The sequence below is a fragment of the Priapulus caudatus genome, unplaced genomic scaffold, assembly GCF_000485595.1.
Source record: "Priapulus caudatus unplaced genomic scaffold, Priapulus_caudatus-5.0.1 Scaffold11, whole genome shotgun sequence".
NCBI lineage: Eukaryota > Metazoa > Priapulida > Priapulimorpha > Priapulimorphida > Priapulidae > Priapulus > Priapulus caudatus.
The window spans coordinates 1,112,564-1,124,123 of record NW_014577072.1 but is presented as its reverse complement, the minus strand read 5'-3'; the positions used below and the strand labels follow the sequence as shown (position 1 = coordinate 1,124,123).

Below are 11,560 nucleotides of genomic sequence, written 5' to 3'. Positions count from 1 at the left end.
GTGTGTCACGTACCAAACAAAACCAGGTCACTACGACCTTTATTTGACCTTTACCTTGACCTTGATTATATTTCCCTTCTGCTCTATAACTCGGCCCCTAATTGACCTAGCGCTACCAAACTTGGTATACTTACACATCTTGGGAAGAAGGTGTGTCACGTACCAAACAAAACCAGGTCACTACGACCTTTATTTGACCTTTACCTTGACCTTGATTATATTTCCCTTCTGCTCTATAACTCGGCCCCTAATTGACCTAGCGCTACCAAACTTGGTATACTTACACATCTTGGGGAGAAGGTATGTCGCGTACCAAAACCAGGTCACTACGACCTTTATTTGACCTTTACCTTGACCTTGATCATATTTCCCTTCTGCTCTATAACTCGGCCCCTAATTGACCTAGCGTGACCAAACTTGGTATACTTAAGCATCTTGGGGAGAAGGTGTGTCGCGTACTGAAACCAGGTCACTGCAACCTTTATTTGACATTGACCTTGACCTTGACCTTCATATTTCCCTTCCACTCCATAACTCGGCCCCTAATTGACCTAGCGCGACCAAACTTTGTATACTTACACATCTTGGGGAGAACACGGGGGATACATGTAGTTGGCGACAACTGCCCTTTCTAGTTATAAATAGTATTATTGCCGATATAATTTCCTGTACTGGTAGTGTAAATGCCGTTCAAAGCCTCCTCTGCAACACATGAGTAGGCCTACACCGCATGCACACCACTGTGCAGAAACAACAAGCAAATATAGATAATAGAGTTCTTATATCTGGTATCCTATAGAATACCTCTATACGGTATTCTTGTTGTTTGTGCACAGCAGCGTGCGTGCAGTGTACTCCTGTGTTGCAGAGGAGCATATGAACGGTATTTACAGGAAGTTATCGGCGATAATAGGCGAAGGGGAGTAGAGAACTTTGGTGGTAAATACATTTCGTGTTTATTTACCATCCTTTTACTATTGAAACGTTCCACGTGCCTGGGGTTGTGCGGGTTATATTTAGGTTACGTTACTACTAGGGCAAGATATGACAGCGTCGTATACGTGCGATATTGATTCCCTTAACTATTTTAAACGTTTAGACAAGATTGAATAATGAATGCAATGTTTTTCATTAATTACAGCTTACTTTTGTATTGACATTGACATTGTTGTTTATCATTAATCAAACTCATAACTCCGAATATAACCATAAACACGGTAGCAGCTAGCCCGGCCAGGCTCGTGCATTTACTGCTGTATTAGTACGTACTATGTTCATAAGCTAATTCTAGCTGTATCAGTATATTACATACAGATCTGTCTAATACAAACTTCGGATATTATATATATGATACATAACTTAGCCCTACCCCTGGCTACATACTGTTCAACTTATACTGTTTTATAGCTGTTCAAAAAGAAGATGAATATCCAGAACTGTCATACCTTTCAATTTAATTTTACAGTTTGTACTGTTTACTTGCAGTCGAAAGAAGGTGATGTGATCCAGGCTGTGAAAGATGCCATAGACATTGGTTATCGACACATCGATACAGCATTTGCTTATGGCAACGAGGAAGAAATTGGTATAGCGGTGAAGGCCAAGATAGAGGATGGCACAGTTACTAGAGATCAGTTGTATGTCACATCCAAGGTTTGTTTAATCAATAGCTATATTTTAATTAACTTCACTGACTAATTTAGGTTTTAGTAAAAGGATAGTGTTCTGTCTAACAAATAAATGTTTTCAGGCAAATGACTTGCATTTATGACTTTTATGATATGCATTGTATGGTTTACAGTGACGAGTAGGTTATTAGAAGTGTGTGCAAACTTATTACAATCACTGGTTGTGATTCATTTGTTAACATTTTAGGTTTAGATATCAATTGTATTAAATGTCTGTATCACCTTTGCATTTTCTCATATTATTTATATTATCATATTATCAAGAGTACATAATAGGAGATGAGTATCCTATTATGTACTCTTGATATTATCAATATTATATTATAAATATTATAAAAGAGAATATCAGTTGTTAGTTATATGCTTTTTATCAGAGCTAAATTAGACTATAGCTTCACCTCAAAAACCCTGCATGGCATAACAGTATTGAACTTAACCAAAGTAAAATGAGGCAACTATTTTAATAGAGCGCCTATAAATATCAGTATGTCTTTTATACTTTGTAGCTCTGGAACACCTTTCACAGCACTGCTAAGGTATTTGAAGCAATTGATGTTTCACTGAAGAAGCTTCAGCTAGACTACCTGGACATGTATATGATTCATTGGCCAATGAGCTATGTTGTGAGTACAATAACAGTTTAGTATGAAACTATGCCAGTTCATGCCACTGTGTACATATTATAAATGACTGCTAGATGCCATATCGAACAGGCACTTGAAATTAAAGATCTGTAAATATATAGCCTGCATTGATTTAAGAACGTTGCAAGTAGCATTTTGTTTAATTTATTGGTGTTCAGATTTGCTAGTTCGATATAGAATGACATCATTTCACGAGAAGTATCTGTGTAATGAAACACAGCTCACACACCCATGCATGGTTGCCCACATGCGCACACACACACACGCACAGACACACAGACAGAGACACACGCACGCACGCACGCACGCATTCACGGACACATGCATGGCTGCTTGTGTACATGCTTGTTTACACATCTGCGTGTAAACACGTGCTTGCATCTGTGCTTGAGTGAGTACATGTGGGCATGCATCAATCAGTGCATTTCTTTATATCACATGAGGTTAACAAAGTAACCCTATGAAGACGAATATTTTTACAGTAAGTTAAATAGTGCACCCGCTCTTATACATAACATAAGACATATATTATATATTACATTGACATAATTGCTGCCTGTTCTAGGAAGGGCGTGAAATTTTCCCCAAAGACGAAAATGGCAAATTTATATTTGCCGATGTAGACTACTTGGAGTCATGGAAGGTACTAATGTAGCAGTAAATAAACATATTTAAACAAATGGTTGTAGTGCAGCATTTTCTTGTGTAACACACTAATTAATATAACACTACATACAAACCTTTTTATGGGAAAGGAAGAGAGAATATAAAAGAAATAATGGCACTTGCCTACACGTAAAATATAATCTAATTCCAAATTGTTTGTTCTAAAATTTGTACTCATATGATTAAAATTATTTATTAGTCTAGCAAATTTATTAGTTTAGTATCACTATTTAAAAAAAATGGAATTCATGAAACGTATCGAAATGCAGGTGAAACTCTATTGCAGGTTATGGAGAAATTGGTGCAACAGGGAAAAGTGCACTCACTTGGACTGTCTAATTTTAATAGTGAACAAATTCAGAGAATCATAGACAACTCGACCATAAAGCCCGTCAACGTGCAGGTACTGTGAACGCTCACTGAAATCACAAATTATAAATAACATGATAATATATAATTGACATATTTAAACTGTATTTTCTTTATATAATTCTTCCGATTTTAAATGTAATTTTTAAAATCTGTCCATAATTGTATTCTTTTGTGTTATAGGTTGAATGCAATCCGTATTTAGACCAAAGTCAATTGATGAACTTCTGCAAAGAAAGGGGTATAATACTGACTGCTTACTCACCACTGGCAAATCCTACTGTGCCCTGGTAAGTCAGATACAACTATGCATGCACTTGCCTTTTTTCAGTTTTTTAATATTACCTGATTGTGAGAATAGAGACCATGTAGGTAGAAGGCGTGATACATTAGATTTGTGATTAAGATTAGATTTAGGATTGTGGGATTAAGCTAGGAGGCTAAACACTTTGTTTGATAACACCAGGAGTAGATAATAGGGAAGGAGTGTGACTTCAATAAACAAGGGAAATTCGTTATTTACTAGCCTTATGATACCTACGATTTACTACGCGTAACTCATCCAACTTCAGCTCAAATCGTACACAGTACATTTGCCTAACATCGTGCGAAATCGTTTCCTCGTATACACCCGCAATCCGGAGATACAGACTAAAACGTACGAAACGATTTTCCATTCTGTTGCCAGCAAACTCGGTGCGTTTTGCGCCAAAATTTAAACAAAAGGCAGCTACTAACCACTCTTGCTCACTCGGCGAGGCGATGTGGCTCGCAGGGAGATTGGACATCGACGCAACACTCGGTGAGATAACCTTTGACCCAGCATACAGCTACATACCGGCATACAGCTGGTATGCCCCCCATGCACGCATGCCCACCGCAATCTCCCTGCGAGCCACACCGACTCGCAGAGTGAGCAAGAGTGGTTAGTAGCTGCCTTTTGTTTAAATTTTGGCGCAAAATGCACCGAGTTTGCTGGCAACAGAATGGAAAATCGTGTTGTACGTTTTAGTCTGTATCTCCGGATTGCGGGTGTATACGAGGAAACGATTTCGCACGATGCTAGGCGAATGTACTGTGTCTGATTTGAGCTCAAGTTGGATGAGTTACGCGCAGTAAATCGTAGGTATTATAAGGCTAGTAAATGACAAATTTCCCTTGTTTATTGAAGTCACACTCCTTCCCTATTATCTACTCCTGATAACACGAACAGACTGCAAAATTTTATCTTACATCAAATAGTCTGGGTTAGGCCCAGGACAGATGCACTCAACTTGCAGCGTGCATACACTACATACTCAACTGGGCTACATTAGCACGAGTAGACTGCACATGCTCAGTTTAGCTTATTATGTCACTGAGCCCTACAGCAATCACGGTTAAAAAACGGCATCACCGATGGCATTATTAAGATTTATACTGAGCAGTTGTAATAGTAGAAGAAGAAGAATAGTAACAGGTGTTGGAATAGTAATACACAGCAGAAGCTACTACAACTGGTGTATAATCTAATCTAGGTATCTGATTACAATCCAATTCAACCATTTCATCAACAATGGAAGTATAAACATACAAATTTCTATGTATGTCTTCCCATACCATCCATACATGTGGATAGATTCTTGGGGCCAAATTTTAATCAGACTCTTAACCTGGTTGTTATCCCAGTTACTTCCTCTCTTTGCCATTAAGCTATAAAGCAAGTTGTTTACGCTATATGAGTATACAGTAGTGTCTGAAGATGGAAAACGAAATTGCAGACACAATTACAGATGTTTGTTTGTACTTTTGTATGTCATCCAAAGAAGACTATTCACATGTGTATATCGAAATTTAGCCCACACCTGGATCATATTGCATACAGACGCAATTGTACAACCTAAGTTGGCGCGGGATAACTTAGTACGGGATAACTTAGTACACTTTTGAAGTGGGCCTGGCCCACCTGAATTAGAGGGCTAACCTACTACAGACTAGTGCGTATTTAGCCCTGGACGTCATGCACGAACTGTAAAAATGTAGTTCTGGACTGGCCCATATTAGTTTGACGTAAGGTTAAATTTGCAGTCTGTACGGGGTATTAATGACCCACAATTGTTCTTATTGTTTCTATCATCTTAGGAAGACCTCAGATGATCCCAAGCTCTTGTCAGATGAGAAAATAAAGATTATTGCTGCTAAACATGGCAAGACTGTACCTCAGGTAATCTAGTCAGTTTCTGTTCTTGCTACATGGCTATGGGTGTGTGTTGAGTCTAAGAGTCGGCTGAACGGTTTTAGCATACTCGTGTTTTTTTGTTTTCACAAGTGACACTCCTAAGTGACAGTGTTACTTGTGTTTGCGGCTACTAGCAGTGTCAGAGAATAGCTGGCTGTTTTAAATGTTCTTGGATTAGCGTTTAAAACTGCTGCAATGTTGACTGCTTTCAGGTTTGCATTCGGTGGCAGCTGCAGCGAGGCAACATGGTGATTCCAAAAAGTGTGAAGAGGCAACGATTGGAGGAGAACTTCAATGTACGTTTGCTCAACTGTCGCAATGCATGCCTGATGTAGTTTGGTTGCCATTATGCAGCTTATGTTTATCTGTTGAATCTATTAGGTGTATCGTTTTGGATTTCTGCTTCTGTGCTTCTAATAAAATGATGGAAAACATAAAAACGGCAAAATTATACTTTTATGGGCTACCATACATAGTAGTATTTTGCTTAGGTTTGACCTTGGTGTACAGGTATTTGACTTTGAGCTGACTGAAGAGGACATGAAGACCATCGATGCTCAGAATATGAACTACAGAGCTCTACATCTGAACTGGTAGGGACATTGGCATTGTGGATAGTATTTCATGAAGTAAAGATGATATAGATAACTATACCTGGCTTTTAAAACAGGTTGATAATAACTTAATTGTTTAGGCGGATGCTATCTGGTCTAATCCACTGCCTTTACCATATTGTACGTGAGTTCTTGTATAGCGAAAAGGACAGACTCGCTAACAGACTGTTTTTTTTATACAGGGTGAGTGAGCACAAGTACTGGCCATTCAGAATCCCCTTCTAAGTATCAATAAGCGGTGATGGACACAAACTGGCAGGTGCCAACAGCAACACGGTGTGCATTAAGTGTACATGAAACACGTCCCACTAAAACCTATAGTAGCCTTAGTAATTTATTAAAATGATAGGACACGTGCGGTGATACACATGGCAAAAATCCCTTCAATTGATGTAAGTAGTCATTGTAATGTTCAAGCCATTGTCAAGATTGTCACGTGATATGTATGCGTGCTAGTTTATGAAATCATGTTGAAAATATTACGATTAAATGTCACCCGTTGATGATATAGGGCTACGGTTAACTAGAAAATGTTGACACATTTGTCAGTAATTTTGTCACCAATATATGATGTACACCATATAATATATAAATGCATCAGCTTTTATTAATATAGCTGTATACTCTCAGACGATCATTTTTACATACATGCACATAGCAAGATATGATTACTGCACACATAGGCGCGTAATTATATAAATTCAGTACATTACAGCGTAAAACCAAGTTAGTGAAGTAAAGCCACACTATCTGTGAGATCTAAAAACATTCATCATCAATTCTTTAAAATGACTGCGTTTTTTTCTAACAGTGAACATTAGTTTTGTACATTCACACATTGATCACGCTTCATAAAAAAGTATAAAAAATGGTCTGACTGGCCGCTTAACCTCATGGTTAGACAGTCAGACTTCTATTTTATGCACATAGTAATGTGTTCTGCACGTTATTTACATGAGATGACAGAAAAATTACCTAAATGCCACATTATAATTACATCTATCACGATTGCGAGAGACATCGGTGTACAAAATAAAATGTGAACTCTTTGTATGGTCAGAAACACGGTTGATTACAACTACTTCAAGTTAACGAATTTGATGTTATTTCATATGTCCAACGATTCATAACGTACCGGTAATCGTGTTCATAATAAAAAAGACATGGCACGATTACAACATAGCCTTTCATGTCTACTCCTACTTAATAGTTTGATAACATTCGAGCGGGATAGCTATGTCCAAACTGGACAGCTGGTCAACAGGGTGCTGGTAAACCATTCTCACTAACCTTGCTGTAAAACAGTTGAGATGAGCATCGTTCACCACTAGGTAATTTGTTATAGGGCTATTTAGGATACTGGTATTAAAACCAAAGTGCGCCTGCATACAACATAATATGTCGTGGGAGCCGGCTGCGTTAATATAAGCTTTTGTACATCGTAACGACGTTTGTCAAGTAGTGTTGTTAATGGGTTTAGCTCATATTAGTAACTATGACTTTATTCAGTACCAGCATGAGCATACGCCCGTTTACTAAAGGTAGATGACATAGTAACATGACTATTGTTATGAGATTTATATACAAAGTCGTGCGAAATCACGGTGCTAGAAAACACTTCGTAATTTACGCGTTGTCACGCGACTTACTATTTTATAACTGTCCTATTATCTGCGAGTATTGAGTTCGCGTCCTCACAAGATGTCAAGCATACAAGCATACATAGGTCCATATACGGTATACTCGGACATTACAACGTTACGTTACCTGCTGCTCAAGCATGGTTGATACAGTGGAAACATAGAGAGGGTGGGGATTCTAGCGGTAGTTCACAACTTCAAACTAGACAGGCCGTTACGTTCTGTTATCTAGGACAGCGGTGATTCCACGAACAATAAACAGACAACCCCTCCCCCTCTCTCTCTCTCTCCACTAGTGCAAATCTCAATCAATGTAGGGCCGGCATCGTTTTGTTTCTGTATTGCTGGTATGCTCTTAGCACACCTGCGGCCCTCCACTGTACTACTGTTACGACCCGCCTGAGAAGCTGAAGCCATCGCCGATGCGTCCGCCCCTGCCCGTCGCCGCGTTGGCAAACGGCTCGCGATTCTGCGTTATGAAGTTGGAGTCGCCCTTGCCGACCGTGAGCGGCGTCTCAATGACGAACGCACGCACGACGTAAGCGCACTGCGTCACGCACGCGTCGTCTGCGTTCAGTTCGTCCGACGAGTACTGCGTCAGCAGCTCGTAGCAGTTGCTGATCTTCATCGTGTTGCAGATAGCCTGCGACGAGAAAAACGACGGCGGTTACATGATGTATAGGAGGTGGAGGTTGCTGTTGGATGCGGGAAGGTTGTTACGGACTCGTGGTGAATGGATTTGTGCGTACGTGTTGTAGACACACTTACCGTGTTGCCATTGCTCGGACAGAAGCATGCTTTGCAGGGGCTGATGCGTTGCGTCGTGCCTGCACGCACACGACCACTGCTGCCACCTACACCCGTGCAGAAGGCGCCCTCTCGCCAATGTCTCAAGTTAACACTGTCCAGCGTGTCGCAGGCGATAGGCGCGTTTCTGTAGAGTCAACAGTATTTGTTAAGCATCGCACACCGACTTCAATTATCTATAGACGAATTAATGAATTCATGCAACTGAAGCAGTGTTATTCAAAATCATTATAGTGCTGTCGCGACCACGATAAAAATAACGTGCGTTTCACCTATTATTGCCGACAGTTTCCTGTCAAATCCTGCGTGCAACAATATACGCTGCCGGCGCCATTGCTCTCGCGGCTCCACTGTTGCACGCTTACACTAATATATATAGCATATATATACTATATATACTATATATACTACATACTACTACTGTACTATATCTATAACGACGGCGGTCGTATAGCGGTACGGCTATATCGGTCGTATAGCGGTAGTCGTATCGCCGAACGTCGGCGGTCGTATACGACATACCGCCGTCGTATGTCTACATACTACTGTATATATACTATATATATATAGCACTATATATATGTAAGCACTAATATATATATATTAGTGTAAGCGTGCAACAGTGGAGCCGCGAGAGAAATGTCGCCGGCAGGTTGCACGTAGGATTTGGACGGAATTGACAGGAAACTGTCGGCAATAATAGGTGAAAGAGAGTATAGAAACATTAAGAATTTGGTAGTAAATAGATTTCGTATTTAGTTAGCATTATATTTTATTGAAACGCTTCAAGTGCCTGTGAGTAGAACTATGGCGACATGCGCGCGTACTTACAGCACGTCGTCTGGAAGCGACATGACGTATGGGTGGATGACGGGAATGTTGTCAGAATTCACGCATAGCATCTTTGCAAGTGTCGTCTTACGGATCTCGGTGAGTTGAGCTGCAAGAAGTTAACCCGTAGGCGTTTACACGTACTGCGGTATGCAAGGTGCGTTGCATTGAAAATTGCTTCGCGTTATAACCTCACTCTAGACCACAATCGTTTACACTGAAGGTGTACTTACTGCTGATCTTATAGTGTGTGGCACAGGTGAACCGTACGGTCACTCTGCTCGTTATGGCCCCATACCATAGCTAGTCTGAAATGCACTACTAGTGAGTGTAGTTTCAGCCGAACAGTGTATAGTTATACTAACCTGAAGTGAACCGCGTTACGTGGTCGCCCGTTTCATACCAGAAGCGATCGCACTTGCGCAGACGTTGGAACTGCTCGGCAATAATGCAGGCGAACGTGGGTCCGATCAGCGCCCCCATCATCGGGTCCTCAGCAAGACCACCCGTGAACAGGTCAATGTCATCAACGGTTCTAAGCGTACAGAACACGAGCTATCAGTTTTTGTCTACGGTGGCAGTGCGAAGGAAGGACAATTGTGCTGTGCGTACAAAAACAGGTATGTTTCGTACTGTCGACGTTTTAGCTCGTACAGGCATGATCATCTGTGAGCGTTGTAATTGCAGGTGTACCGGCACACCTCTTAATCCGATATAATAATTACATGGAAACACAACGAAATACAATGACGGTATTTATTAATACTGGTGTTAACGTTTCAGTAAGGTACATATTGTTCATCATGTGCCGAGCCCGTGCGGCAGTTACGCACAGTCATGCATTCGTAAGCAGGCTGGTATACTCACTCATAGGTTCGTGACAGCTTGTTGATGACGTTGCTGTCCGAAATCTCACGGGATAGATCATTAAATGAACGTGCTCTATGCAGACCACAGGACTCTCTGCACACGACAAAAGAATAATGAATAAAAATAGTGAATGTCGGATAGATCATATTAGTTCTCGCATCATGAGTTCATCTGTAGTTGTCATTTAACCTCACCTATAGTTATTAGCTAATTTCCCCTGTAGCTGTCATCTTCTAATATCACTTGTAGTTGTCAGCTAAACTCACCTGTAATTCTCAGGTAATCTCACCTGTATTTGTCAGGTAATCTCACCTGTATTTGTCAGGTAATCTCACCTGTATTTGTCAGCTAATCTCACCTGTAATCGTTGTAGCCGTGTAGGCCGTGGTCGCGTCCTCGCTGTATGTTCATCGCGCCCAGGTCGAGTCCGCTGAATGGCTTCCCGCGCTCTTCGAACAGGTGGTTGGTGATACTCTTCACAAGATGGCGGTCTGCACTCTCGGCAACGACGGTGATCAGGCCACGGATCAGCGAGTCAACGCCGCCATTCGTGTTGTCTCGCAGCACCTGAAGGTAAAAATCGAATATCAGGGGCAGCCACACACGTAGGACGAATTCCGGAAGACATGCGGAATGCTAATATGTTTGTGGATGAGCTTTATCATCCGGTATCCAACAGCCCTCAATACGACGACCGGCTCGCGTGATGGGAGACAAGATGACGGTTTGTGAGCAAGGAGCGAAACAATGCGCTGAAAATTCTTTTTGTGAGAATAACGCTGGTCGAGTTAGCTGTCTGTTCTCGTGAGAAACTCACCTCCGGATTGAAGAAGTTGAATATGAGTCCGACCGGTGCGTACTTCTCGCGGAATACGGTGTTGAAGCGTTTGAAGACATCCTTGATCAGACTGTGACCAAATCGGAATGCGGCCGTCGCGAACTCGTTGGAGATGGTGACGTCGCATGATGGATCGTATCCGTCGTAGAAGCCGGACGATTTCAATGTCAATCCGTATCTGTCCATCGTCGTGACTCCGAGCACGCGTGGCAAGAACTCGTGGTAGGTGATGTGCTGGTGCATCGCTCCGACGATGCGTCGCCCCTCCTGTAAACCAGACACAAGAGAAAAATTACCCACCATCCGGAATCTGTCTCTCTCTCCCTCTCTCTCTCTCTCTCCCCCATCTCTCTCTCTCTCTCTCTCTCTCTCTCT

General features: G+C 41.3%; 2 protein-coding genes across 6 annotated transcripts in view; one reads left to right on the top strand and one right to left on the bottom strand.

Annotated features, from left to right (window-relative positions):
* LOC106807476 (aldose reductase-like) overlaps window positions 1-6,788 on the top strand; it is a 17,253-nt gene extending 10,465 nt beyond the window's left edge. For both annotated transcript variants that reach the window (XM_014809818.1, XM_014809812.1), the window contains 9 exons: window positions 1,486-1,653; window positions 2,195-2,311; window positions 2,898-2,975; window positions 3,285-3,401; window positions 3,551-3,657; window positions 5,489-5,570; window positions 5,798-5,881; window positions 6,096-6,178; window positions 6,382-6,788. In XM_014809818.1, coding sequence (XP_014665304.1) covers window positions 1,486-1,653; window positions 2,195-2,311; window positions 2,898-2,975; window positions 3,285-3,401; window positions 3,551-3,657; window positions 5,489-5,570; window positions 5,798-5,881; window positions 6,096-6,178; window positions 6,382-6,424 — 879 coding nt within the window. In that variant the 3' untranslated portion in view covers window positions 6,425-6,788. The remainder of the gene's footprint in view (window positions 1-1,485; window positions 1,654-2,194; window positions 2,312-2,897; window positions 2,976-3,284; window positions 3,402-3,550; window positions 3,658-5,488; window positions 5,571-5,797; window positions 5,882-6,095; window positions 6,179-6,381) is intronic.
* LOC106807453 overlaps window positions 6,782-11,560 on the bottom strand; it is a 49,748-nt gene continuing 44,969 nt past the window's right edge. For all 4 annotated transcript variants that reach the window (XM_014809798.1, XM_014809793.1, XM_014809784.1 and 1 more), the window contains exons 23-29: window positions 11,165-11,452; window positions 10,706-10,914; window positions 10,345-10,440; window positions 9,843-10,012; window positions 9,478-9,586; window positions 8,608-8,773; window positions 6,782-8,482 (exon numbers count right to left, since the gene is read on the bottom strand). In XM_014809798.1, the coding sequence (XP_014665284.1) occupies window positions 8,228-8,482; window positions 8,608-8,773; window positions 9,478-9,586; window positions 9,843-10,012; window positions 10,345-10,440; window positions 10,706-10,914; window positions 11,165-11,452 (1,293 nt within the window). In that variant the 3' untranslated portion in view covers window positions 6,782-8,227. The remainder of the gene's footprint in view (window positions 8,483-8,607; window positions 8,774-9,477; window positions 9,587-9,842; window positions 10,013-10,344; window positions 10,441-10,705; window positions 10,915-11,164; window positions 11,453-11,560) is intronic.